Source organism: Narcine bancroftii, chromosome 6, assembly GCF_036971445.1.
Source record: "Narcine bancroftii isolate sNarBan1 chromosome 6, sNarBan1.hap1, whole genome shotgun sequence".
Classification (NCBI taxonomy): Eukaryota; Metazoa; Chordata; class Chondrichthyes; order Torpediniformes; family Narcinidae; genus Narcine; species Narcine bancroftii.
Window position 1 is genome coordinate 95,248,184 of NC_091474.1, and position 26,121 is coordinate 95,274,304.

At 45.4% G+C, this 26,121-nt stretch overlaps 1 protein-coding gene across 4 annotated transcripts in view; it reads right to left on the bottom strand.

The window, feature by feature from the left end:
- Positions 1-5,469: 5,469 nt before the first annotated feature.
- pdlim1 (PDZ and LIM domain 1 (elfin)) overlaps positions 5,470-26,121 on the bottom strand; it is a 115,866-nt gene continuing 95,214 nt past the window's right edge. For 3 of the 4 annotated variants that reach the window (XM_069885790.1, XM_069885787.1, XM_069885791.1), the window contains 4 exons: positions 18,760-19,065; positions 13,471-13,622; positions 8,763-8,880; positions 5,470-5,816 (listed from right to left, as the gene is read on the bottom strand). In XM_069885790.1, coding sequence (XP_069741891.1) covers positions 5,627-5,816; positions 8,763-8,880; positions 13,471-13,622; positions 18,760-19,065 — 766 coding nt within the window. In that variant the 3' untranslated portion in view covers positions 5,470-5,626. The remainder of the gene's footprint in view (positions 5,817-8,762; positions 8,881-13,470; positions 13,623-18,759; positions 19,066-26,121) is intronic. The other variant, XM_069885789.1, reaches the window with a different exon arrangement.

Genomic DNA, 26,121 nt, shown 5'->3' on the forward strand with positions numbered 1-26,121 from the left:
ACTCTTTGCCTGCCGTATCTCAGGCAAAAGTGTTACATTTTTAATGTATTATTACGTGACAATAAAAGAAACCTTGAATCTCAATGGATATTCGTTGTCAAGTGCGTCAGCTAATGTGGTCCATATCGAACTGAGTATACCCATGCAACAAATCATGTTTACAAATAAATATTGGCCTTGCCAGCTCTGTGTGCTGGTCAGCACCCACTGCTCTGTTCAGAGTGACCTCAAGATTCAATAGTCAAGATTCTTTCATTGTCATCACAAGACAAGACCACAAGACCAAGGGACAGAAGCAGGCCACTAGGCCCATTGAGTCTTTTCCGTAAATCTACTCTAAGCTACTCTACACTAGTTCCAATTTCTGGCCTTTCCCCCATATCCCTTGATGCCCTCATTAATGAGATACTTGTCTATTTCTTGTTTAAATACTCCCAGTGATCTGGCCTCCACTGCTGTATGTGCCAGTGAGTTCCACAGATCCACGACCCTCTGGCTAAAGACGTTAATTTGGCTAATCTCGGTTCTGATTTCGGACTATGACCCCTTGTCCTCGATTCACCCACCAAGGGAAACATCTTACCCGCATCCACCCTATCTACACCTTTCAAAATATGAAATGCCTCTATGAGATCTCCTCTCATTCTCCAATACTCCAATGAAAACAACCCAAGAGCTGCCAAACGCTCCTCGTACGTTAGCCCTTACATTCCGGAATCATCCTAGTAAATCTCCTCTGCACCCTCTCCAACAACATCACATCTTTCTATTGAAACATTTATAATATTACACAAAATTGCATTTAGTCTGCTGCAAGGCTGACAAAGATTCACCGACAGAAATTTCCGGACATCCCTTACAGTCAAAGAAGAGAGCTTCACCCCCACCCCACCCCCCCACCACCTCCAGAGCCACTGAATGTCCATGGATCCACCTCCGGTGCTCCCTCAACCTCCACAACCTGACAGACTTCAGTTCGAACCTTCAACGACCTGAGCTCCAAATCCAAACCACCAATCAGGAAGCCTTCAGTGGACGAGGTCTCTCGGGAACCCTTCCTGCCCTTGTTTCCCCCCTTTCTCCCATCAATCCACTACCTTGTACCCCTTTCAGCCAGGCTCAAGCCTTTGTCCAGCAGTCTGCAGCCTACTTTGAGTCCGTTGACCGCAACTCGCCAGCAACCCGCAGCCTGCGTGGGTTGAACAGCAGATATTCATCTTGCACGAATGCAGGTATCACCCTGTCCCACCAACTCTCTTCACAATCACTGAGAAGCAGTCTTCTTCCTTGCTGTGAACAAACACTACTTTTCAGAAGTATTTCACAAGATATGAAGATCCTTTGAAAGTCCGGAGTCTCCAATAGGGCACATAACACACATACGAACAATACATACACAGAACAAATATACATATATAAAAATAAATAAATAACTCGTGTTGCAAATATGAGTTTTGGATGGTTAGTGCGAGCAGTTCCTTTGGTCGTTCACCGTTCTCACTTCTTGCCGGAAGAAGCTGTTCCTCAGCCTGGTGACGCTGACTCTGATATTCCCATATCTCTTCCCCGACGGGAACACCTAAAAGATGCTGCATTGCAGGGTGGAAGGAGTCTTCAAAGAATTTGCATGCCCTCTTCAGACAACCATCCCGGTAGATCATGGCGATGGGGAGGAGGGGGAACCCTTCGATCCTCTCTGCCACTCTTATGGTCTTGTGGATTGACCTCCAATCCAATTCTCTACAGCAATTCCCTGATTCATTTGGACAGGACACTCTTGATGGAGCTCCTGTAGACAGGATTGCTGATAGCCTTGCCTGCTTCAGTCTTCTAAGTAGGTGCAGTCGCTGTTGCACCTTCCTGACAAGTGAGATGTCGTGTGCCCACAATAAGTCACTAGTTAAGTGGAATCCAAGGAACGTGGCGCCCTCTATTCTCTCCACTACCAAGTTATTGATGTGTAGGAGAAGGTGGTCAATCCTGGTCCTCCTGAAGTCCACGATCATATCTCCTTCATCTTGTCCACGTTGAGACTCAGGATGTTCCTCTCGAACCATGAGATTTTCCACCTCTTCTCTGTCGTGCGACTCGTCGTTGTCGCTGACAAGGTCAGGACTCACAAACTGTGCGTGTCAGATACAGGAAGCATGGTGGCAGAGATGAATGAGCTATTAATGGGTTAGTGTGTCCCGTACATCATGATTTAACAGGTAATTTGTCTTAAAAGGTGCATTTCATGACTTTGGGCTATTTTAAAGTGCTTCATTTTTGAGGTATAATGTAGAAACTCAGGTTGCTGGCATGAACACAGTGAGATCACAGCTCAAGCAGCAGGATAACAATCAGATATGTATGTGCCAATGTACTTTATTGAGAGATCATTAATAACCAAGGCACCAAAATTTCTGAAAAATTTCTGAAGATCGTCCTATTCGAAGTCTGGTTCCATCGTCCCATGCTCGACCTTGTGGTCGAGTGCATCGCACAAACGTGTTGGAGAAACTCAGCAAGTCACACAACTACCTGAAGTGTAATGCCTTTTGTCAAGGTATTATATAATAGAAAACTGGCATATAAAGGGAGGGAGCACCTTCACTCTGTCCGCTGCGACAGCAAGGACCTCGCAGCGGCCCACCATTTTATTTCCACACGCCATTCCCACACTGGCAGGCGTGTCCGTGGTCTCATGCACGGCCAAAGTGAGGCCACTCGCCAACGGGTGGAACTATGTCTTGGTATTTTCCACCCAGACAGCGTTAACGTCAACTTCTCCAATTTCCGTAAACCCTCTCCCATGTCTCTTTCCCGACTCCTCTGCTCTCCTTTCAGAGGACCCTATTACCCCATCAGCTTTCCTCTCCTCTACCTGCTCACCTGAATCTACCTGTTAGCCTACCCTCCTCTCCCCTCCCCCCTGCCAGTTGTCTTGCACTCAACAAAGGGCTCAGGTCCAAAACGTCGGTTACCCTTCACTTCCCATGGATGCTGCTAGACCTGCTGAGTTTCTCCAGTGCTTTTGCATATTGCGCCCATGCTGGGGTAACCTTCACTGCCACCCACACCCCCAACTCCGCCCATCAGGTCAATTGTATGGGTCCCACAGCTATCTAACAGCACAGTTCATTTTACATAAGGAAGTTCCCCTATTGAGCATTTGGCTGCACTCTTGGACTCCCACATCAGAGGCTTAGTGTCTTCAGTGATGTCCCACACTGGCTGAGAAGCTCATATGATGAACCCAATGTTTCTCCCTGATTGCTTCAGGGCCACAGGCTCCAAACTGACATGCTCATCAGTATACAAGCTAGACTGAGTGAATATGATGTCTCCATCTCTCCAACCACTGAACATGCCGAGCTCGTTTGTTACTATTTGCTACGAGCATTTACAAACAGGATGTCACTTCATTAGTGTTTAATTCTCGTCAGCTAGACTGCTTATCAAACCATGGTAGAGTGAAGCTCAGCTAACAGATGCAGTGTCAGTGAGAGAGAGGCTCTCATATTTGACACAGACAACAAGCCAAAAATCCTTAAATGCGCTGGTGACGTGACTCAAAACGAGGAAGAAGTTCAGACATTAAGTTGGACACTTATCTGCACCTCGGCAACTCCAAAACAACTTTCTTTTGACTCCTCGACACTTGAGTGCAAGAGGATGAGGCGTGGTCTCATGGAGGTGTAGATCAGGTGAACGCAGGGTAGTGGAATCGAGGACCATAGGACAAAGGTTCAAGGTGAGGGGCAGAGAGATATTTAAGAGTCTTGGAACAGCTGGTTGAGGCAGGTACTATGGCAACATTTAAGAGAAGAAATTGGACATACATGGATCTACAGCTGTCGTTCTCAACCATTTACATGCCACTTGAAGTAATCCCTTATGCCTTGGATGCTCTGTGGTTGGTAAGCAATTAATCAAGGTAGTGTGTGAGTGGAAAAAGGTGGAGAGCCACTGGTTTAGAGGTATTGGGCCACATGCAGGCAGGAGGGGCTAGCATGGGTGGAACATTTTGGTTGGCGTTGGCAAGTTGAAGGACTGTTTCCATGCTGTGTGACTCTATCAACAGATCTGAACCCTACTAACCCTGCACGTCTCAGGGATGTTGGAGGAAACCAGAACACCCATACGGTCACAGGGAGAATGTACAAACCTGGGTCGCTGGGCTGGAATAGCTTCATGCTAACTGTGATGCAAAAATAGTGCAGTCAAGGTAATAATAATTTGGTGGGGTGAAATTGTTTAATGAAAAATTCAGAAGTTTTACAATGCTCCTCAAAAATCTACCTTTGATCAGCTGCTCGCTTACGGCAAGGTGCAGTGCCCGATTCAGCTCAGCAACATTTGTTTGAGGCCTTGCTGGATGGTTTCATGGCTTGGAAAGTCATCGTGGTTCCCAGTTATTGTGGGTGAACTGGGCGACGGGGTCAGAGTGAACCCAAAGGGCCAAAACTCAGGGCCCAACACTGTTTACAGGTCAAGTTGAGCCAGTTGGAGACAATTGGACTTAGACCCCACCCAGCAGAATTAGGCCATTTGGCCCATCAAGTCTGCTCCACCATTCAAATCCCAGCCTACCCATTTTTCCACAATCCAATTCTCCTGCCTTCTCCCCATAAGCTTACAAATCAAGAACATTTGTGCTCTGCCAATCTCTGATTTTGCATGATTTTACACTGAGGACTGAAGAATGCTGTTTCATCCAGTTGTACTTGTACAATTGACATCTCAACTTCTGCTTTAATATACAGTAAAACCCTCAGTATCCGGCACCTATGGGGACTGGTAGATGCTGGATAAATGAATTTACCAGTTACTTGAGATTGCGTGTGGCATGATTGGTGAACTGACCACTGGGAGGGGGCACCAATTTTATTTTTTAACCTATTTATTTTCTGCGATTTTCATGCCAATTGCTAGAGGCTGCCAGTTGCTTGAATTCCGGATAACGGGGATTTTTACTGCACCGACCGACAGCCTCCTCAGCCCTCGGCAGCAATAAATTCCACCTAAGCTCCCTAACAGCCCCTCAAAGCTCACACGCAGGGGAAAAAGGACTCAGAGCAGCTGCAGAATTATGCTTTAGCCAGGAGTGAGCGAGAACCAGGAAGTCAGGGCTACTGCAGCACCAGTGGTCCTGGTCTGAATCAAGCGTTACAAAAGGAGTTTGTATGTCCTCCCCATGACTGTGCTGTTTTCCCTCCACATGGAATTAATAGGTCGATTTGGATGAAGGGCTTGTTACTCCACAGTACCTCTACATTAAAACTAATATCTCGAGGGAAAGCAGGGTCTAATGGAACTGTGCTCAAAGGGTCTTAAGTTGACAAAAGGCTGATCTCATTTTACTTCCAATGGATGCTACGTGACCTGCTGAGCTTCTCCAACGTGCGTGGGCTTTGCCCTGAGAGAACCAATGTCTTTCAAGAGGGAAGAAGGCAGAAGAAATCAAGAGAAAATGAAGGCAAAATCCAAAGGTAAAGATGTATGGTTTAATTGTTCCTTGTTCCATTAGAGAGGCCTTTGTACGAAGTGGTTACAGAAATGTATCAATTTTTGTAAAAGGCGTGTGACAGGAAGCTCACGTAGGCATGCACAGGTTGGGAAGCATCGCTTCTGACAGCATGGCTTATGATTTGGGGAAGACAGTGACGACGTCATAACCCTCGGGAGGTGCGTTTCGCTCCCTGGCGTGCTGCTCGCAATAGATGGCGTCCTCCACAAAGAAATGGCCTTTCTGCTTCAGGTTCGTCCCACAGTCCTTGCAGACGTAACATTCCGGATGGCGGAACCGGTCACGCACTTTCACAATCATGCCCCTGCAACATTTCCAAAACAAACAATCCACAATCAGCCTGCCCCTTGTTCTGGGACTGGAGGAAAACAACCAGCAACGCACCACTTCGTGACTGCAAAAGTTAATTGACTGAAAACATTGGGCCAGAGAGAGAGAGATGTCTGGAGAAGGTCCTCACTTCAGAAGTTCAGCTGTGCAGGGTGGGGACGGGAGAAACACGATGCTGGAGAAACTCCACAGGCCAAACAGCGGACTTCATAATGCAAAGACATTTCAAGCTTGAGCCTGAAACAGGCTCATCGAGGTATGAACATCAAGGTATGAACAAAATGAAGACAGGGGCCCGAACAAAATGGTAGAGGGGAGAGGAAAGGGGAGGAGCAGAGTCCCACAGGTAATGGATGGATAAGGGAGGGAGGGCACAGCAGCAAGCAGGAGGAGGGAGGACGGCTCTGTGAATGGGAAGGGGGTGGAGGAAAGAAGACAAAGGGGAAGGAGAGGGAGGGAGAATGACCATCCCTCTTCCCGTTGCTTGCTGCTGTGCCCTCCTTCCCTTACCCACTTATTACCACCTGCCCGTGGGACCGAGTTCCCCATCCCCACCATTTTGTTCAGGCACCTGCCCACACTTTTTCATTCCTTGATGAAGGGCTCAAGCCCGAAATGATGGTTATGTATCTTTGCTGCCTAAAGGATGCCGTTTGACCAGGCGAGTTTTTCCAGCATCATGTCTGCAGGGTGGGAAGGTGATGGGGAGGATTCCAGCCCTGCTCCTGCTATAGGCTGGGCCACCTGTACCCTGGCCTCCCACCTCCCCCCATTCTCCATCCCTGGAAGTGACAGTCTGTGAACGGGTCTCGAAAATGAGCGTGGATATTCATCCACAAAAAGCAGCCCCTCAGAGCCCAATGCCAGCCTCCCTAACCCCAGCATGGGTGTGCTCTTAGGTACTGAAGAGCTCGGGAGCAAGATCTCAGGGGGGTCCATATTAACTGAGAGCTCCACAGAATGGGGAACACATCCTGGGGACCTTGGGTCCGTGTGACAGAGGGGGGGCGGGGGAAGAACATCAGGACGGAACATTAGTGGATCAGGCCACAGCATTCTTCTGCAACTGAGAAAATCCCAAACCTGTTGTCCATGTCCTAAGTTTACAGCGTGTAAAATGAAGGGGAGCAAAGTCACAGACTTTCATTAGTTGGGGGACTTGAGTTCAAGGGCCATTACATAACATTGCAAGGTCAGCCAAAGGGTGTTCTATCTAATGAAGCAATAAAAAAGTCACTGCAGCCAGAAGTTTGGCCAGAACTACCTATTCCACTGTTTGGACTGTTGTGTTCAGTTCTAGTCACCTCATTAGAGCAAGGCTATGGAAGCCTTGGAAAAGATGCAGAGATTTACCATCATGATGTCTTTGAAGAAAGGTTGAGCGAACTCAGATTATTTTTCTTCCTTGAAGTGACAGAGAATGAGAGGGGACTTAATAGAGGTGCACAAGATTATGAAAAACATAGGGAGAGTGGACAGCCAGTGCCTTTCTCCCCCAGGTGGCAATGGCTAATACCAGAGGGCATCTGTTTCAGGTGAGGGGAGGAAAGTTTAGAGGCAAAATATTTTACTCAGAGAGTGGTGGGCACCTGAAATGGGGGTGGTGGTGCAATGAAGACATTCAAACGTTTCTTAGATAGGGACATGAAAATGAAAGGTTATGGGTGTGAGGTAGAGAAGGTTTAGATAGATAGGTTAATATAGGTCAGCACAACATTGTGGGCTGAAGGGCTACAATGCAGTAAAAAAAACTGCATGGTCACTTAGTTAATCCGCAGCCAGAGGCTTGGCCAGAATGATCCGTTCCTATGTCCTTCTTCCTTCTCTCTGACCACTGCATGTTATTAAAAGTCAGTCATGGGCTCAGTGCAGATCAGACTATGGCCTCAGTACCCTGCACAAGCTGAGGAAGACAGCTCACACCAAGGTGACCATCACTGGCCCCATTTGAAGATAGGCAGGGCTTCGCTTCCTCTATCCTAGCTATGTTTTACATGGACCACAATGTTAATGTCAAGGGTCTCTACGGTTGTAGGAGAACTGACATGATTCTCTGTCTCTCTCTGTGGGAGTCACCACTCTCCCACCCCACCCCTCATTTTTGAGGGCCCTCCCACACCTGGGCCCACCCACATTGAGGCCCATTTCACTCCTGGCCCAACCCACATTGAGGCACCCCCCTGACCTGGGCCTACTGCATTGAGGCCCATTTCACTCCTGGCCCAACCCACATTGAGGCACCCCCCTGACCTGGGCCTACTGCATTGAGGCCCCTCCCTCAACTAGGCCCATCTGCATTGAGGCCCCCCCACACCTGGGCCCCTTCTACACCTGGGCCCACCCACATTGAGCTCCCCCCCATACTTGGGCCCACCCACATTGAGCTCCCCCCCCCCTACTTGGTCCCACCCAATTTGAGGCCCCTGCCTCACCAGGGCCAACCACACACCTGGCCCCTCCCACACTGGACTCCTCACACACCTTGGTCCCTCCCACTGCCAGATACTGTCCCACCAGCTCCTCCATCCTCACTATCCCCTCTTGAACTCAGCCCAGTTAACATGGTGGCTAGTGCAACATAGTAGCACTCGCAACCTGGATTTGATCACCCACTGTGTGTAGGGAGTTGGTACATTCTCCCATCACTTCCATGGGGTTTCTCCCGGTCCTCTGGTTTCTCCCACATTCCAAAGGTAATTGGATGGTACAGTTTTCAATGGCCAGAAGGGCCTTCCACCATGTATCATTAAAAATATCATTGTAAATCCCGAAGCCCTTCTTGCCCCATCGCTTTCCCCCTCTTTACAGGCGGGCCCAGTCTCCTCAACAGCAGCTCCCCAAACCGCTGGGTCCTTGCCTCTCTCGACCCATGGAGTTATCCAGCCCACCCTCCACCGTGCCAGCCAGGGTGCACACTTACACAATGCCGCGGTCGCATATCTCACACACAGGTAGCTTCTGTACACTTCCCACCGTTGAGGCGACCTTGGTGGCAGGAGCCTTGACTTTCCGGAACCCAGATGGCTTTTCTGACTGACCTGCCAATCCAATTAAAAAAAAGAGAATTCTACCTTTGCCCACATTATTTATTTTAAACTTTCACCTCCTCCACTGCTGGCGAGTCGTCATTTGAACCTCACCAGCTCGGCCAAGGTGCAGTAGGCATAGAGTGCAGTAATATAACAAGATCTACCATGCCAGCACATCCCCACCATGCCGCTCATGTCCCCACCAAGCCACCCACAGACCACATTTGGATGGACTCTTTGACACTGGGACAAAATCAAAGAACTACCAAACCAAAGTTATCTTCACCAGAAGGAGTAGGTTGGTTTGTATGAAATCAGTAAATTATCTCATAATATTTATACGAGGGCAGCCCACTTGGCAAATACTCGTTTTACGCAAATTCGCTTTTATGAAAATAGCCTTTTTTTTTAAATCTTTTTACTGGTGTTTGATAAAATAATAATATCAAATACAAAAGCCCCTTTTCCACTGGCATCCCAGGTACATTAGCCGTGCGGGGTCCTGGGATAGGAAGCTCTTTGCGCCATTTCCACTGGACCACCCTTAACTGGGACACTAATTGCTTTTCCGCTGAACACAACTCATTCCTTGAGATCAGAGTGTTCTACCTTCAACTAGGAAATGGGTGACTTTGTGCTGTCCCTTTACACTAGATTTTGTCAGCAAACCCCGGGGATATGAGTAGGGTTGGAGGTGGTTAATCCCTGACGTGAAATTACGTCATTTGACACCGGCATTCGGACAGTGGTTCTTTTCCACTGGACCCTGTCCACAGTAAATTCCCAGTTATTTCCTGGGACAGGGTGGCAGTGGGAAAGGTGTTGTGGATATTTATGATATGAAGTTTAGGTAAAAATAAATTAAAATTACAGATAGTAAACAGCGGTAAACAAGACATGTATCATCCATGTTGTTGATAAAGAAAGGGAAAAAAATCCTACAATTAATGTAATTTCTAACCCCAACCTATTATCTGAGCGATTACAATCAGAACCAGGCCTCAACTTTTAATTTCAATATTAATACTTCAAAAAATAAAGAAACAAAAAAGATTTTTTCAAAATAGCCTTCAATAGTAGTGAATGGGTCTTCGTTTTACACCCTTTTGACTTCTGAAAGGTTTCACAGGAACAGTCTAGTTTCGTAAACATATTATACATTTGTGTATGTGTCTAATTAATTTTTTTAATTTAGCTTGGTAACAGGCCCTTTTGACCCATAAGCCCGTTCCACCCAACTAACCTACATCCCCTGTATGTTTTGAAGGGTGGAAGGAAACCCAGAGGAAAGGAGACTTAGGGAAAGGAGGGGGGGGGGTGGTGGTTGGATAAGGGAAACCAGAGACATTGATGTGAATAGCAGTCCAGCTGGAGGGTGCCTAGATGGAATATGAGGTCTTGTTCTCCAATTTGCGTGTGGTCGCACCCTGGCAGTACGAGACCATGGACAGACCATAGGAAACCCACGCAGACATGAGGAGAAGGTACAAACTCCTTACAGACAGTGACAGATTCGAACCCAGAATGCTGGCGGTGTAATAGTCTTGCACTAATCACTACACTAACCCCCTTTATGGAGCCTGTGTCCCCCTGTCTGTGACTGTGATAGGGAGAAACGCTGTTTCATCCGGTCATATATGTACATGCACAGTCAGATAATAATAAACTTGAACTTGATGGAAGAATATCTTACCACCAGAGGGCAATCAACCTCCGTTTGGCAGCAACATCCTTGTCTTGAGAATGCATAGGCCAAACTAAGTCTAGGTCCAGACACCCGTTGTGGTCTCCTCTACATCAGAGACACTGGCCGCGGACTAGAGATGGCTTCATTGAGCACCTCGGCTCTGTCCACTGGAATAGCAGAGATTTCCCAGTGGCCACCCATTTCAATTCCCTGTCCCATTCCCTTGCTAGCTTGCCTGTCCACGGTCTCATGCACTGCCAGGGTGAGACTACACACAAATTGGAGGAACAAGACCTCATATTCCACCAGGGCCCCCTCCTCCGGATGGAATTAACATCAACGCCTCTGGTTTCCCTTAACCAACACCCCCCCCCCCCATTCTTTCCCTAAGTCTCCTTACTCTCTCTCTTTCTCTTCTCATTTCCCTTTACCCCAGTTCTGCACTCACATAGCTAACCTCCCCTCCAAATGAATTCTTATCTTTCCTGGCCTTCTCTCGATATCCAATTAACCATAGGACTGTACTCCTTCACTTTAGTTCAGGTGCCTGCCTGCTTTCTGCTCGTACCTCGAAGAAGGGCTCAGTCCCGATACATTGGTTCAATATCTTTACCTCCTATGGTCACTCCAGCCTTTCAGTGTTTTTACTTGGGAAATTACAATTAGGACAAGTTCAACACATACTTCAGTTTTGGTAGAAGGAAATGGACAGGTGAGGTATTGCTTGTGTAACCTGAAGGAGAATGGCAAGTTGGTGGAGAGTGCCACAATTGGTGGTACGGCAGACAGTGGGGGAGAATACTAGCTACAACAAGATCGAGATTAACCGGTAACGTTGGGCGAGGAATGGCAAATGCCATTTAACTCAGAAAGTTCAGGGAACAGCATTATCTGGAAAAGTGTCAATATTGACCAAGAGAAGGAATTGGCAGTCTTGAAGAGACTTGAGGTGGATATATCCCAGAACCTGACCAGGTGCATTTGTGGAAACTGTGGGAAGCAAGAGGATAAATTCCTGGGTGTCTGGCAGAGATTTCCACATCTTCCTTAGCCGCGGATGAGGCGCCAAGAGACTGGGAACTGGCTAATGTTGCGGCTTTATTTAAAAACACTATAACGAAAAGCGAGGGAATTTCTTGCTGGTGAGATAGTTGACATATGCACTAGAAATGATTTGAATGGCAGAGCAGACTCAATGGGTCGAATGGTCTAATTCTCCTCCTAAGTCTTTTGGCAACAAATGGTTAAAAAGAGCCTTCAGGAAGGGAACAAGCCCTGCCTTAGTCTTCTTTAAGATCACTGGGATTAATCTCAGGCTGATCTGCGGATGCCAGTGTCCGATATGTGCAATTTCTCCGAGTTGATCTGGAAGGACATGTGTCCTCACTCCCAATGTTCCCACTTTTCTGGGGAACCTGTTCAATATTTTCAACACCTCTAACCGCTTTCCCTTTGGCCTTCAATCCAAGAAAATTAAAAAAGCAGGAGTGGTTTATCGGATCCCTCCAATCCATCCCATGGACCCATGAAATGACACCATGAATGAGCAGGGATGTGTCACGGGCGAGCAGCAAAATCTTAGTTTAAATTGAGCGTCACATCCAGCACAGACATGTCAGCCTCTGCTGTGCTGTTCTACAACCAATAAAATCATGGTAAAAATCTAATCGGCCTCTGTGTCCAATATACTCAGTGTCTGAATCTCCGTAGCCTTCTGGAACAGAGGATTCCAAAGATTCACCACCCTCTGACTGAGGACATTTCTCAATGTCTCCTGTAAGGATTCTATTATTTTCTCTCCATTCTGAAGGGTCGGCCTTGTATTCTCAGACAGTGACATCCATAGAACAGAAAAAGCCCCTTTGGCCCATCTACTCTATGCCAAATCAACCTACACCCGGACCATATCCCTTTCACCCATGAACCTATCCAATATTTTCATTAAAATGTCAAAATCGAGCCCACATTCACCACTTCAGCTGGCAGCTCGCTCCCACTACTCTCTGGATAATGTTCCTCCTAAACATCTCACCCTTAAACCATGTCCCCTCTTTCTTGACTCATCCAACCTCGGTATAAAAAGCCTGCTTGCATTTATCTATACTCATCATCATTTATCTATACTCATTATCTATACTCCTTCTCCAACATTCCAGGGAATAAAATCTTAACCTATAACATATAACCATATATCAATTTACAGTATGGAAACAGGCCATATCGGCCCTTCCAGTCCGCACCGATCTCCACAAGTTCCACCGACCCACTCCCTTGCCCATAACCCACCAACCCCTCACATCCATGTACTCATCTAACCTCCTTTTAAATGACAGAATTGACCCTGCCACAACCACCTCTTCCGTTCCACTCAGCCACCACTCTCTGAGTGAAGAAGCATCCTCATATTATTCCTAAAGTTTTGCCCCCTAACCCTACCTTATGACCCCTTGTACCAATCTCCCCTACCCTCCAGGGAAAGAGCATATTCACATCTACTCTATCTATTCCATTCATAATTTTAAATACCTCTATCAAATCCCCTCTCAACCCTCTATGCTCCAATGAATAAAGGCCCAGTCTACTCAATATTTCTCCGTTTTCAAGATACTGCAATCCAGGCAACATTTTTGTAAACCTTTGCACCCTCTCAACCTTATTTATATCCTTCCTATAATTTTAACCTAATTAAACTTTCCCTGTAACTCAGTTCCTCAAGACCTGTCAACATCCAAGTAAATTTCCTCTGCGCTCTTTCAATCTCTCCCCTGTCCGAGGGACAGTTAAGGCCACATCTATCCCGTCGAGTCTGAGGTCTGCGCAGCTCAGCGAGCACCCTCGCTTCTCTGGGCCCCAGTGGCACAATGCAAGGGGAGTGAGCACGGCGGTGGAATGCCAGCATGGCGCAACCCTACCGTTGGCCTCACACTCCAAGATCTCCTGCAGCACACGGAACGAGGCCGACTGCCGAGGTGACTCCTCTGTCTCCTGGTTGTCCTGCAGCATCTTGTAAACTTCTGACTCCGTATCCACCATGGGTTTAGATGGCGGCTTCACTGGCTCTAAGCTGGAGTGCAAAATGTAAAGAAGAAATAGGAACACGGAGCATCAAAACGTGTGGTTACTTTCATGGCCAATGGGGTGAAGATCTCTCGCCAGATTCCAATGCCAAAATCATGCAAAGTAAAGCTCATCAGTGAAGGGTGACCGTGAACCAGCCCCGAATTTCATCAACCATACAGTGACTGAAGAAATGATTGGATCATTTCCGCCTTAATTACACCTGGGAATCCCACAAGTGGCCAGGGCTATGTCCTGACCAGGTTTGACTGGAGGGATCGCCCAGAATGGTCTGCTGCAGTTCAGCTCATTGTTGACGATGGCAGGGCTGCTGGCTCCCATGACCTGGGTTCAATCCTGCCCTTGGGAGCTCCTTGTCTGGATCAAAGAATTGTAGAAAACAGCGTGGAAAAGGGCCCTTCAGAACAACCAGCCCACGCTGACCAAAATGACCCACCCTCATCCAGGCTACCTGCCTGCATCCTCCTAGACCTGTGGGTCTCAACATTTTTTTCCTCCCACTCACATATCATCTTAAGTAATCCCTTACTAACCACGGAGCACTGATCCCATAGGTGAGGTGATTTACTTCAAGTGGGATGTGAGAGGAAAGCAAAAGGTTGAGAACCACGAGTCGAGATCCACCCAAATGTTTCTTAAACTTTAGAAAAGTTCCTGCCTCAATCACTTCCTCTAGCAGCCTGTTCCATACATCCACCAGCCTCTGTGTAAAAACATTACCCCTTGGGTTCTTATCATCTTCACCAAACCCCCAAGACCTCTGGTTACCAATTCGCCTACTCTGGGTTCACCCAACATATTCTTCACATGATTTTGTGCACCCTTATATAACCATAACCATATAACAATTACAACACAGAAACAGGCCAGTTCAGCCCTTCTAGTCCATGCCAAACATTTTCTCCCACCTAGTCCAAATGGCCCACACCCACCCCACCCCTTTCATCCACAGACCTATCCAACTTTTCCTTAAATATTAAAATCGAGCTTGAAACTATCACTTGAATTCATCCCTCATCCTACTGGGCTCCAAGGAAGAAAGCCCCAACCTGCTCCACCTCTCTCTCTGTAGTTCAGGCCCCCGAGTCCTGGCAACATCCTCTTAAATCTTCTCTGCACCCTCTTCAGCTGGAGAACATCTTTTCTGCAGTGCGGTGACCAAACCTGAATGCAACTCTCCAAACGAGGCCTCACCAATGACTTGTGCAACTGCCACACCTTCTATACTCAATACTCTTGACTGATGAAAGGCAATGTTCTGAAATGCCTTTGACCAGCCTATATACCTGTGATGCCACTTTCAAGGTACTATGTATCGGTTCTCCTTGATCCCTTTGCTCCATGTCACTCCCTCCCATTCACTATGGAGGCCCAATCTGCGCAAGACATCCCAAAATATTATTCCTTACATTTCTCTGCATTAAATTCCATCAACCATTTCAATGCCCGCCTACCCGACAGATCACGATCCTGTGGGAATCTTTGGCAACAGTCTTCAATAGCTAGAATACCAGATGCTTCAGTGTCATCAGCAAACTTGCTAATCATGCCACGTACATTTTAATCAACATTATTGATATCGATCACAAGCCACAATAGGCACAGCACTGAACCCTGTGGCACAGGCCTCCAGTCCAAGAAACAACCTTTTACTACTGCTTTCTTCCAAGAAGCCAAGTTTTTATCCATTCTGTTCTCTCACCTTGAATCCCTCCAATCTAACCTTCCGGGATAGCTTATTACTATGCAGAATGTCATCGAATGCTTTGATGTAAGCCTTAACTACCAATCAATATGATCAGAGCTGATCACATGACTTCAGTCCCCTATTCCTACCTTTTTACCATACCTCTTGATCTCATAAGGCTCACACCCAACTCCCTTTTCAATACACTGAACTTTGCTTGTTCCATGTGCACTCTGAGTGAAGAACTGACCTCTCACGTCTCTTCTGAATCCTGTTCCCCTCACCTTGAGGCTATCCCTTCTCGTCTTAGGTGGTCTGACTCCAGGAGATGGTGGGCAACTATCCCCTCAAGATTTTATGGACTTCAATGAGATCCCCTCTCTGTATCTGACATTCATAGGAAATCAAGTCTTATTTTTTCCCCCTTCTCTCACAAAAATTCAATCTCCCCAATCCTGGCAATAACTTCATAAACCTCTTCTGTAACCTTTCCAACTTTACGATATCCTTCCTATAGCAAGGTGACCAAAATAGGACACAACATTCCAAGTGTGGCCACACCACTGTCTATATAACTTCAATATGACATCCCAACACTTGCATTCAGTTCTCCAACCGATGAAGGCAAGTGTCCAAATGTTCTCTTCACTGCTCCGTCCACCTGCGCTGCCATCTTATCTGCAATCCCAGGTCCCTCTGCTCCAATAACACTCTTCAGGCCACTGCCATTAACAAAATAACTCTTTCAATCTTATTGATATCTTTCCGGTAGTTCGATGTCCAAAACTACATACAATACACCAAATCTGGCCTCACCAATGCCTTATACAACTTCACCACACCATCCCACCTCTTGTACTTAATATTTTGATTCATGAAGGCCAATGTATCTAAAGCCCTCTTCACAACCCCATCTACCTGTAGGAATTATAGAATCCCAGATCTCTCTGTTCTACCGTGCAAGACATTCTCATACTTCTTTCTTACCATCTCCTGCCCTTCCAATGGCAGACACCTGATGGGAATCCATTGTCTCTTGCTTGGGATGAGTGTTTTCTGGCCTGTCCTTGTCCCATCGAGTATCACTGCATCTACAGTGAAACTCCCTCTGATTGCGCATCCTTTAGGTACAAGTCATTGGTGCTGGGGAATGGAATTCTCTTTATTCCAGGAGCACAGCCCAGGCTGCTCATTTCTTCTCCTACGTCAGCCCACTGTCAGGCACAGTGCCACTTAGCAGACACACTAAAGCCATCTCCATTCTAAGCTGATGCCCAGCAAACAATTTGCTTGCGATGCGCGGTGGTCAGCAAAACAGCAGCAGATTTTGCAATGAAGCAACTACATGAATAGTTGTCTAACCCTGCCCGAAAACGTGACTTTCTCAAAAACCAGTCAAACTTTTACATTGGGGAGACTTGCGTCAAATAGTTAAGTTATGCCCTGGCCACTGAGGTTGATTATGCGAGCAGGCAAATTCAGGGCAACAATTTGAAGCAGCATTCTCAAGCCCTGGTTCTTTGGGTTGACCTGTGGTGGTGAACATGGTGAATGCACCATCCTTTTAATCACTGAACACAACAGGCATCTCACTAACGCATTTAAGCATTGTGGGAAGGGAGCAGATTGGAAACAGGTCAGTAACCACAGATTTAAAAAGGGCGGGAGATCAGAAATTTAATGCAAAACGTTGCAATGATCCGGAGAAAAGTTGCTGAAAGGAAATTCACAAATGAGCAAAATTATTTTTATGTTGGGAAAGTTGCAGGGCAACGTGAAAAGGATGAGGGCTGGAGTCAGATTTTTTATTATTTAAGAGCTTGGATGGCCAGAAAAAATGCATGGCCTCCAGCCTGTGGAGTGCAATCCTCTGCGGGGGTCAGGTCGATTTCCGCATTACTTCTACTCCCCTCTCCACAGGCGCTGCCCGACTGCAGAGCACATGCACTTTTATTTCAGGTTTCTCAAATCTGCATTATGCTTTGAGCCAGTCACTAGTCTGCCTCGTGTCTTCCGGTCCAGTCTGAAGATATGGGCTGAAAGGTCTCCTTCACCTGCAACTGGTGAGGGACTAAGGCTAGTGCTCTCAAGAGGCCGGTTTAAATTTAGACATACAGCACAGTTAAACAGGCCCTATCGGCCCACCAGCCCATGCCACCCAATTACACCCGATTGACCCACAACTGAAATCCGGAACCCCCGGAGGACACCCACGCAGACACGGGGAGTCATACAAACTCCTTACAGACAGCACGGGATTCGACTCCGTCGCTGGTAAACACCCGAGGGACAAAGGAACAACAAAGTAGGCTGATCAGGAGAGGTGGGTGCTAGAGAACCAGGTTCAATCTCCACCTTTGGCAGAGTTTGCACATTCTTTGTGATGTTGTGGATTTGCTCTGGATGTTCCAATCTCCTCCCACATTCTCAAGGCACACCCAATGCAAGATTAATTGGCCATTGAAAATTGCCCCAGAGTATTGAACAGTCTCACAAACTTGACTTTGCTTTTCGGAGGAGGTAGCCAAAGAGATGGATGAGGGCAACACATGCTAGGCTGTGCCAGATGATGAAGGCACAGGGATCCAAGGCATGCTGCTAACTGGATCCAAAATTGGCCTACTCCTAGATAGTTGATGGTGGGGTGTTTATGATTAGGTATCGGTATTGTTTGTCTTGACTTGGAGAAGAATGTCGGGGATCTGACCAAGGAAAGAAGTTTGTCAATTGAGATAGCAGGGCATAAATCATGAAATGCTGGGCAGAGAAATGACAGGTGGAAATTAATCAAGTTATAGGGCGAGAGGGAAGAGAGGTGGACAGGAGGGGGGTTTAACCAAGAGAGGTGGACAAGAGGGGGGCTTAACAGAGAAAAGTGGATGGGGGGGTTTTACAGAGAGAAGTGGACGGGGAATTTTACAGAGAGAAGTGGACGGGGATTTTACAGAGAAGTGGACGGGAGATTTTACAGAGAGAAGTGAACAAGGGATTTTACAGAGAGAAGTGGACGGGAGATTTTACAGAGAGGTGGATGAGGGATTTTACAGAGAAGTGGATGGGGGATTTTACAGAGAAATGGACGAGGGATTTTACAGAGAGAAGTGGACGGGGAATTTTACAGAGAAGTGGACGGGGGATTTTACAGAGAGGGGGTGGGATGATTACAGAGAGAGGTGGGAGAAAGTGCTAGTGAAGCTCTGATCAACATGCCACCGTGTGTTTCTGTGCTCTGTGAGGAAGGTGCCAGGGAATCCTTTTTCACTTCGCATCCACAGAAAGCTGCCTCTCATGCCTTCAACTCCAGATATGACAAGCCGAGGCCAGAGACGGTTAAAACCAAACTGCGTGCAGGAACTTGGGGCCCCAGTGACGTGCAAGTGTGCAGCAAATATCACAAACCATCATCACACAGCGCAGAACAATACCGGCTTGTTACCTTCCAACAGAGGGGCTTATTGTTGAGATCTGTCCCTGCAAACTGTCCAGAATGTTTTGCTGGGAATAAACTTGCAGAGGAGAATTAAACTGGGTGTGAACCACCCGGATCCCTGGCACGTCCACCTCCACTGGGCCTGCAGGATAACACAGGGCAGCTTGCTTCAGCTCCTGGGGTCCGACCCGCAGTCGGCTCGGGATGGAGGAGGTGCTGTGCCTCCTGTATAAAGCTGATGGAGAGCAGGAAGAAGAAGATGGAGCATAGACAGTGGCGAGGGGAGCTCGAAAGATCCCAGGAGACAGTGGACTAGAGTGCAAGATTCATTTTAAGAAGCGGAGGAGAGGAAAGATTTTTAGAAAAGCAAGCGATGGCATGATGATGGGGGAAGAGAGACACTGTCAGAGACTTTAGCATTAATTAAAATATCAGCAAAATTTACCTCACAATATTTGGAAAACAGTCGTGCTGTGGAAGTTGAAAGTCTGCCAAAGTGCAGGACAATCTCAGCCGGTCTCGCAGATTCCTTGAAGGTGGGCTCAGGCCCAAAATGTTGGTGATACAACTTTATCTCCCATGGACGGTGCAAGACCAGCGGAGTTTACCCAGCATTCCTGCGTGCTTTAACAGCAGTGTTGTCACCAGGTTTATTGCTGGAGAGGTAGAATATCTCCTTTATCATTGGGGTCAATTTCCCCGTCTGGTGTGCAGCCAAGAGATATTGCAATGCAAGGACATCACCTGTATTCCTTGTTCCCAAGCCAGATCCTTAAATTTCACCTACTATGACATTCCGCCTCCAACACTATAGCCTGGTATTGCACACCATGGACTTTTGCTCACCAGGACGGCACAGGGATATTATAGCCTGTTCCCATGATTGACCCCTAATTTTAAGAATGTAAGAAATAGGAGCAGGAGTCGACCATCCAGTCCATCAAACCTGCTCCACCGTTCAATAAGATCATGGCTGATCTGATCATTGACTCAACTCCACCTACCTGCCTTTTCCCTGCAACCCTTAATTTCTTTTTTATGTAAATTTAATTATCTAAAGTTTAATGAAGTCGCTTTAACTGCTTCCCTGGGCAGAGAATTCCAAAGATTCACGACTCTCTAGGAAAAAGTTTTTCCTCATCTCTGCCTTAAATCTACTTCCCTGAAACTTGAGGCTGTGTCCCCTAGTTCTGGTCTCACCGACCAGTTAAAATAATTTCACTGCCTCTATCCCTTTTATAATTTTATAATTTTCTATAAGATCTCCTCTCATTCTTCTGAATTTGAGTGAGGATAATTGCAGGTGATTTAGCCTCTTATCGTAGGTCAACCTCCTCTTCTCCGGAATCAACCTGGTGGTGGACCTCCTCTGGACTTCCTCCAAGGCCATTCTATCCTTCCTCAAGTATGGAGACCAGGAGAGCAGACAGTCCTCCAGGGGTGGCCTCACAGTACTTTGTATAGTTACAGCATGACCTCTCTATTCTTGAATTCAATTCCTCTCGCGATGAAGGCCAACATTCCATTTGCCTTCTTAATAACCGGTTGTACCTGCAACCCAACTTTTTGCGATTCATGCATAAGCACTCCCAAGTCCTTCAGCACGACAGCACCTGCTGCAGTTTTTCACCATTTAAATAATAATCTGCTCTTCTATTTTTCCTACCGAAGTGGATGACCTCACATTTATTATCGTTGTCCTCCATCAGCCAGACCTTTGCCCACTCACCTACCTTAACTAGATCCTTCTGTAGCCTCTCCACATCCTCTGTACAATTTGCTTTTCCACTCATTTTACTATCATCCACAAACTTGGCTACATGATCCTCTGTCCCCTCTTCCAAGTCATCAATGTAAATGGTGAACAGCTGCGGGCCCAGAACCGACCCCTGCGGCCCCCCACTTATCACTGTCTGCCAATCAGGAAACACCCATTTACCCCGACACTCTGCCTTCTGTCAGTTAACCAATCCTCAATCCATGCCAATATACTTCCCCCGACTCCATTCATCTGTATTTTATTGATAAGTCTCTTGTGCAGCACCTTATCAAACCCCTTCTGGAAATCCAGATATACAACATCAACCTGTTCTCCTCTTCTGCACCCATTATATCCTCAAAGAACTCCAGCAAGTTTGTCAAACAAGACCTGCTTTCTGAATCCATGCTACGTCTGCCTGATGGAACCCCTTTGTTCTAAAAGTCTCACTATTTCATCCTCAATGACAGCTTCAAGCATTTTCCCGACTACAGACGTTAAGCTAACTGGCCGACAGTTACCCAAAGAAAAATAGTGGGGAGGTCATGAATCATTTAAGAATAACCAAGGAGGTAGTGATGGCAGTGTTATAAAAGATAGTGGACAAATCTCGGGGTCCGGACAAAGTATTCCCAAGGACACTCAGGGAGGCTAGTGTACAGATAGTGGGGCCATTAACAGAGATATTTAGGATGCCATTGGTCATGGGGGTAGTGCCAGAGGATTGGAGGGTGGCTCATGTTGTTCCGCTGTTTAAGAAAGGGTCCAAATGTAAGCCTGGAAATTATAGACCTGTGAGTCTGATGTCTGTGGTGGGTAAGTTGATGGAAAGTGTTCTGAGGGATGGTATTTACAAATATTTGGAGATACAGAGATTCATAGGTAGTAGTCAGCATGGTTTTGTCAGGGGTAGATCATGCTTTTTTTTTTAATTTATTTATAGTATCTCCATACATTCATTTCAAATTGACTTAGTATAATATTACATAATAGATACTAAATAATTTTCAAATTTTCACCCCCCCCCCCACCTCCCCTAACCCATTAGGAAACCACCTTGTGGTGGTTAATTCCCAAAAACCCAAATGGGTGTGGTATAAACCACAAGTGGCATATGACTTTCGGGAGCAGAAGTACCACTCCCTCCCCCCCCACCAGGCAGACAAAAGACACGTATAAACCGAAAAATCATCATTTCTTATATCCATAAAACCCCGGTCCATCAATTTAACCAATCTTATTCATAAACTCTTTTTTTTGAAAATCCAAACTTGATATTAAATTTTGCAACCTTTCCACCCTCCCAACACTGAATTAAACATTGTTTACAATCAATAAAAGTTGTTTTTTTTAATTTTTTTTCAAGTCTTCCTGAATTTCATCCACTGAATTAAAACACCTCTGAACATCCCAGTTCAACACCGAATCTTCCATTCTTCTTAGTCTCAAGTTGAATTTGTAGCTTACTTTCAAAAAAAGTTTTTTTCAAATCTTTTAAAATTTTCTTGAACATAATTCCTTTGGTCTTGATCTTCTAAAGCATCAATGTTATTCATAAGTTCTTTCTTCTGTGTTTCCCAATTTAATAGCAAATTTTCCACTTTGTCAATCTTCTCAATGTTAAGTTGAAATTATTGTATATTTTCAAGAAGAACTTATTCAAAATTTTTAACTCTTCTTGGACATTGCTCCTTCGACTTTAATTTTATAAATCATCAATCTTGTTCATAGTTTCTTTCTACTGAATTTCCAAATTTAATAATAAAGTTTCCGTTTTTTCCAATTTTCTCAATATTAAACTGATCTTAACATAACATAACATAACAATTAGAACACGGAAACAGGCCATTAGGCCCTTCTAGTCCGCACCGAACCAAACACCCCTTTCTAGTCCCACCTCCCTGCACAATGCCCATAACCCTCCATCTTCTTCTCATCCATATACCTGTCCAACCTTTTCTTAAATAATACAATTGACTCCGCCGCCACTATTTCTCCCGGAAGATGATTCCACACAGCTACCACTCTCTGAGTAAAGAAGTTCCCCCTCATGTTACCTCTAAACCTCTGCCCCTTAATTCTTAACTCATGTCCTCTTGTTTTAATCTTTCCTCCTCTTAACGGAAATAGTCTATCCACATCCATTCTGTCTATCCCTTTCATAATCTTAAATACTTCTATCAAATCCCCTCTCAACCTTCTACGCTCCAAAGAATAAAGACCCAATCTGTCCAATCTCTCCCCATACTCCAGATGCTTAAACCCAGGCAACATTCTGGTAAACCTTCTCTGCACTCTCTCCACTCTGTTTATATCCTTCCTATAATTAGGCGACCAGAACTGCACACGGAACTCCAAATTAGGCCGCACCAACGTCTTATACAATCTCAACATCACCTCCCAACTCCTATATTCCATGCAATGATTGATAAAGGCCAGCATACTAAAAGCCTTCTTCACCACCCTATTCACGTAAGTTTCTACCTTCAGGGAACGATGTACCGTTACTCCTAAATCTTTCTGCTCTTCTGTATTCCTCAATGCTCTCCCATTTACCACATATGTCCTATTCTGATTCTTCTTACCAAAATGAAGCACCTCACACTTATCAGCATTAAATTCCATCTGCCATTTTTCAGCCCACTTTTCTAAGCAGCCCAAATCCCTCTGCAATCCTTGAAAACCTTCTTCATTATCCACTATTCCACCTATCTTAGTATCGTCTGCATATTTACTAATCCAATTCACCACCCCATCATCTAGATCATTAATGTATATAACGATCAACAATGGGGCCAATACAGATCCTTGAGGCACACCACTGGTCACCGGCCTCCAACCTGACAGACAATTATCCACTACCACTCTCTGGCCTCTCCCATTCAGCCAATGTTCAATCCATTTGACTATCTTAAAATTTATACCTAAAGACTGCACCTTCCTAACTAACCTTCCATGTGGTACCTTATCGAAGGCCTTACTGAAGTCCATATAGACAACATCCACTGCGCTACCCTCATCCACACTCCTAGTCTCTAAGAATTTTCTCCATTAATTTACCTACCACAGACGTCAAACTTACAGGCCGATAGTTGCCAGGCTTCCTCCTTGAACCCTTTTTAAATAACGGAACCACATGCGCAATGCGCCAATCCTCCGGCACTATCCCCATATCTAATGACATTTGGAAAATTACCGCCAGAGCCTCTGCTATTTCCTCCTTCACTTCTCTCAATGTCCTGGGGAAGATCCCGTCTGGTCCCGGAGACTTATCCACCTTTATATTCTTCAAAAGCCTTAAAACTACACCTTTTGTAATCTCTATATTCCCCATATTTACCCAATTTGCTTTTTTTATCCCACATCTCCCAATATCCTTCTCCTTAGTGAATACCGAAGAAAAGAAACTGTTCAATATCTCCCCCATTTCTCTAGGCTCCACACACAGTTTTCCACTCTGATTTTCTAAGGGACCAATTTTGTCTCTAGCTTTCCTCTTACCATTAACATATTTGTAGAACTCTTTTGGATTAGTTTTCACCCTGCTTGCCATAGTTTTCTCGTACCTTCTTTTAGCTTTCCTAATTCCTCTCTTAAGATTCCTCTTACATTCAATGTATCTTTCAAACATCTCCTTAACTCCATGCTTCTTATATCTAATGTACGCCTCCCTTTTTCTTCGAACCAAGTTTCCAATATTCCTTGAAAACCACGGCTCTCTCAAACCTTTTGCCCCTCCTTTTAACCTAACAGGAACATAAAGCTTTTGCACTCTCAAAATCTGATCTTTAAAAGACTTCCATCTCTCTACTACATCCTGCCCATAAAACAAATTGTCCCAATGCACACCCTGCAAGTCCTTTCGCATCTCCTCAAATCTAGCTTTTCCCCAATCAAAAACCTCAATCCTTGGCCCTGATTTCTCTCTTTCCATAATGACATTGAAGCTGATGGCATTATGATCACTGGACCCGAAGTGCTCGCCAACACTAACCTCCGTCACTTGACCCATCCCATTTGCCAACAGTAGATCTAACACTGCTCCTTCTCTGGTCGGCACCTCTACATATTGTTGTAAAAAACTATCTTGCACACATTTCACAAACTCTAACCCATCCAATCCTTTCACAGAATGTGTTTCCCAATCTATATGTGGAAAATTAAAATCTCCCATAATTACAACCCTGTGCTTATCACAAATATCTACTATCTCCCTACAGATTTGCTCCTCTAGGTCTCGGTCCCCTCCGGGTGGTCTATAATACACCCCTACAAGTGTAACCTCTCCTTTCCTACTCCTCAGTTCCACCCAAATAGCCTCTGTGGATGTGCCCTCTAATCTATCCTTCCTAGGCACCGCTGTAATATTTTCCCTGACAAGCAATGCAACCCCACCTCCTCTTGCCCCTCCGACTCTATCACACCTAAAACAACGAAACCCAGGGATATTCAGTTGCCAATCACATCCCTCCTGCAACCATGTCTCACTAATCGCTACCACATCATACTTCCAAGTATCAATCCACATCTTCAGCTCATCCACCTTTTTTACAATACTCCTGGCATTAAAATATATGAATTTCAGGGATTTCCCAATTTTTAATCCCTGTTTTCCCTCATCTTTAAGAACAACATTATTTACTTTTCCTGCCAATTGCCCTTCATCTTCTTCCAGAGCATTTCCCTTCTCTATCACCTGCCCATCCATATTCAAATACTTACTACAAACTTTCTTTGTTTTCATTCTAACCTTCTCCTTACTGCTCTGTACTATTTTGTTCCCTCCCCCCAACCATTCTAGTTTAAAGGATCCTGAGTAGCCCTAGCAAATACCTCTGCCAGGATTCTGGTCCCCCTGGGATTTAAGTGTAACCCGTCCTTACTGTACAGGTCACATCTCCCCCAAAAAAGGTCCCAGTTATCCAGAAACTTAAAACCCTGCCCCTTACTCCACCCCTTCAGCCACGTGTTAATCCTCCACCTCATTCTATTTCTATTCACACTGTCACGTGTTGTTTAGTTTAAAAAAAACCTTTTCAAAACTATTAAAATCTGTTTGCAATGTATGCATACTCACAGATAATAAATTCATTCTTCCAATATTCCATCCAAAAAAAAATCACTGATAAACCTTATTGCAGGTCAAGGAGTTCCATATATATGTTTATCTTCAGAAAATATTTCAAATATTTCAAATCAACATTCGTCACCATCTTTCAAAAAGGAGTCCGAAATCAACTTTAATAAGTTCTGTTCTTGCGAAAATTCCAGCACCAACTGTCTGGGCAAATAGGTCAAATTTCTTCCAAAGTCAAAGAATGTAATTTTGTTCTGTATTTATAAATAATAAATTCATCATTCTGATATTCCATCCAAAAAAAAATCACTAATAAACTTTAATGTTATCTGGATTTTTAAAACTCACGGGCAACCAATGCCAATTACTGCAATTTATCTTCATAAAACATTTCAAATCAATATTCATCACCATCTTTCAAAGGGGTGTCCAAGGCCAGCTTATCCGACAGTCCAATTAATGAACTCCGTTCTTAAGAAAATTCCAACCTTGACTCCGTGGTTCTGTCTGGGCAAGTAGGCCGAGTTTCTTC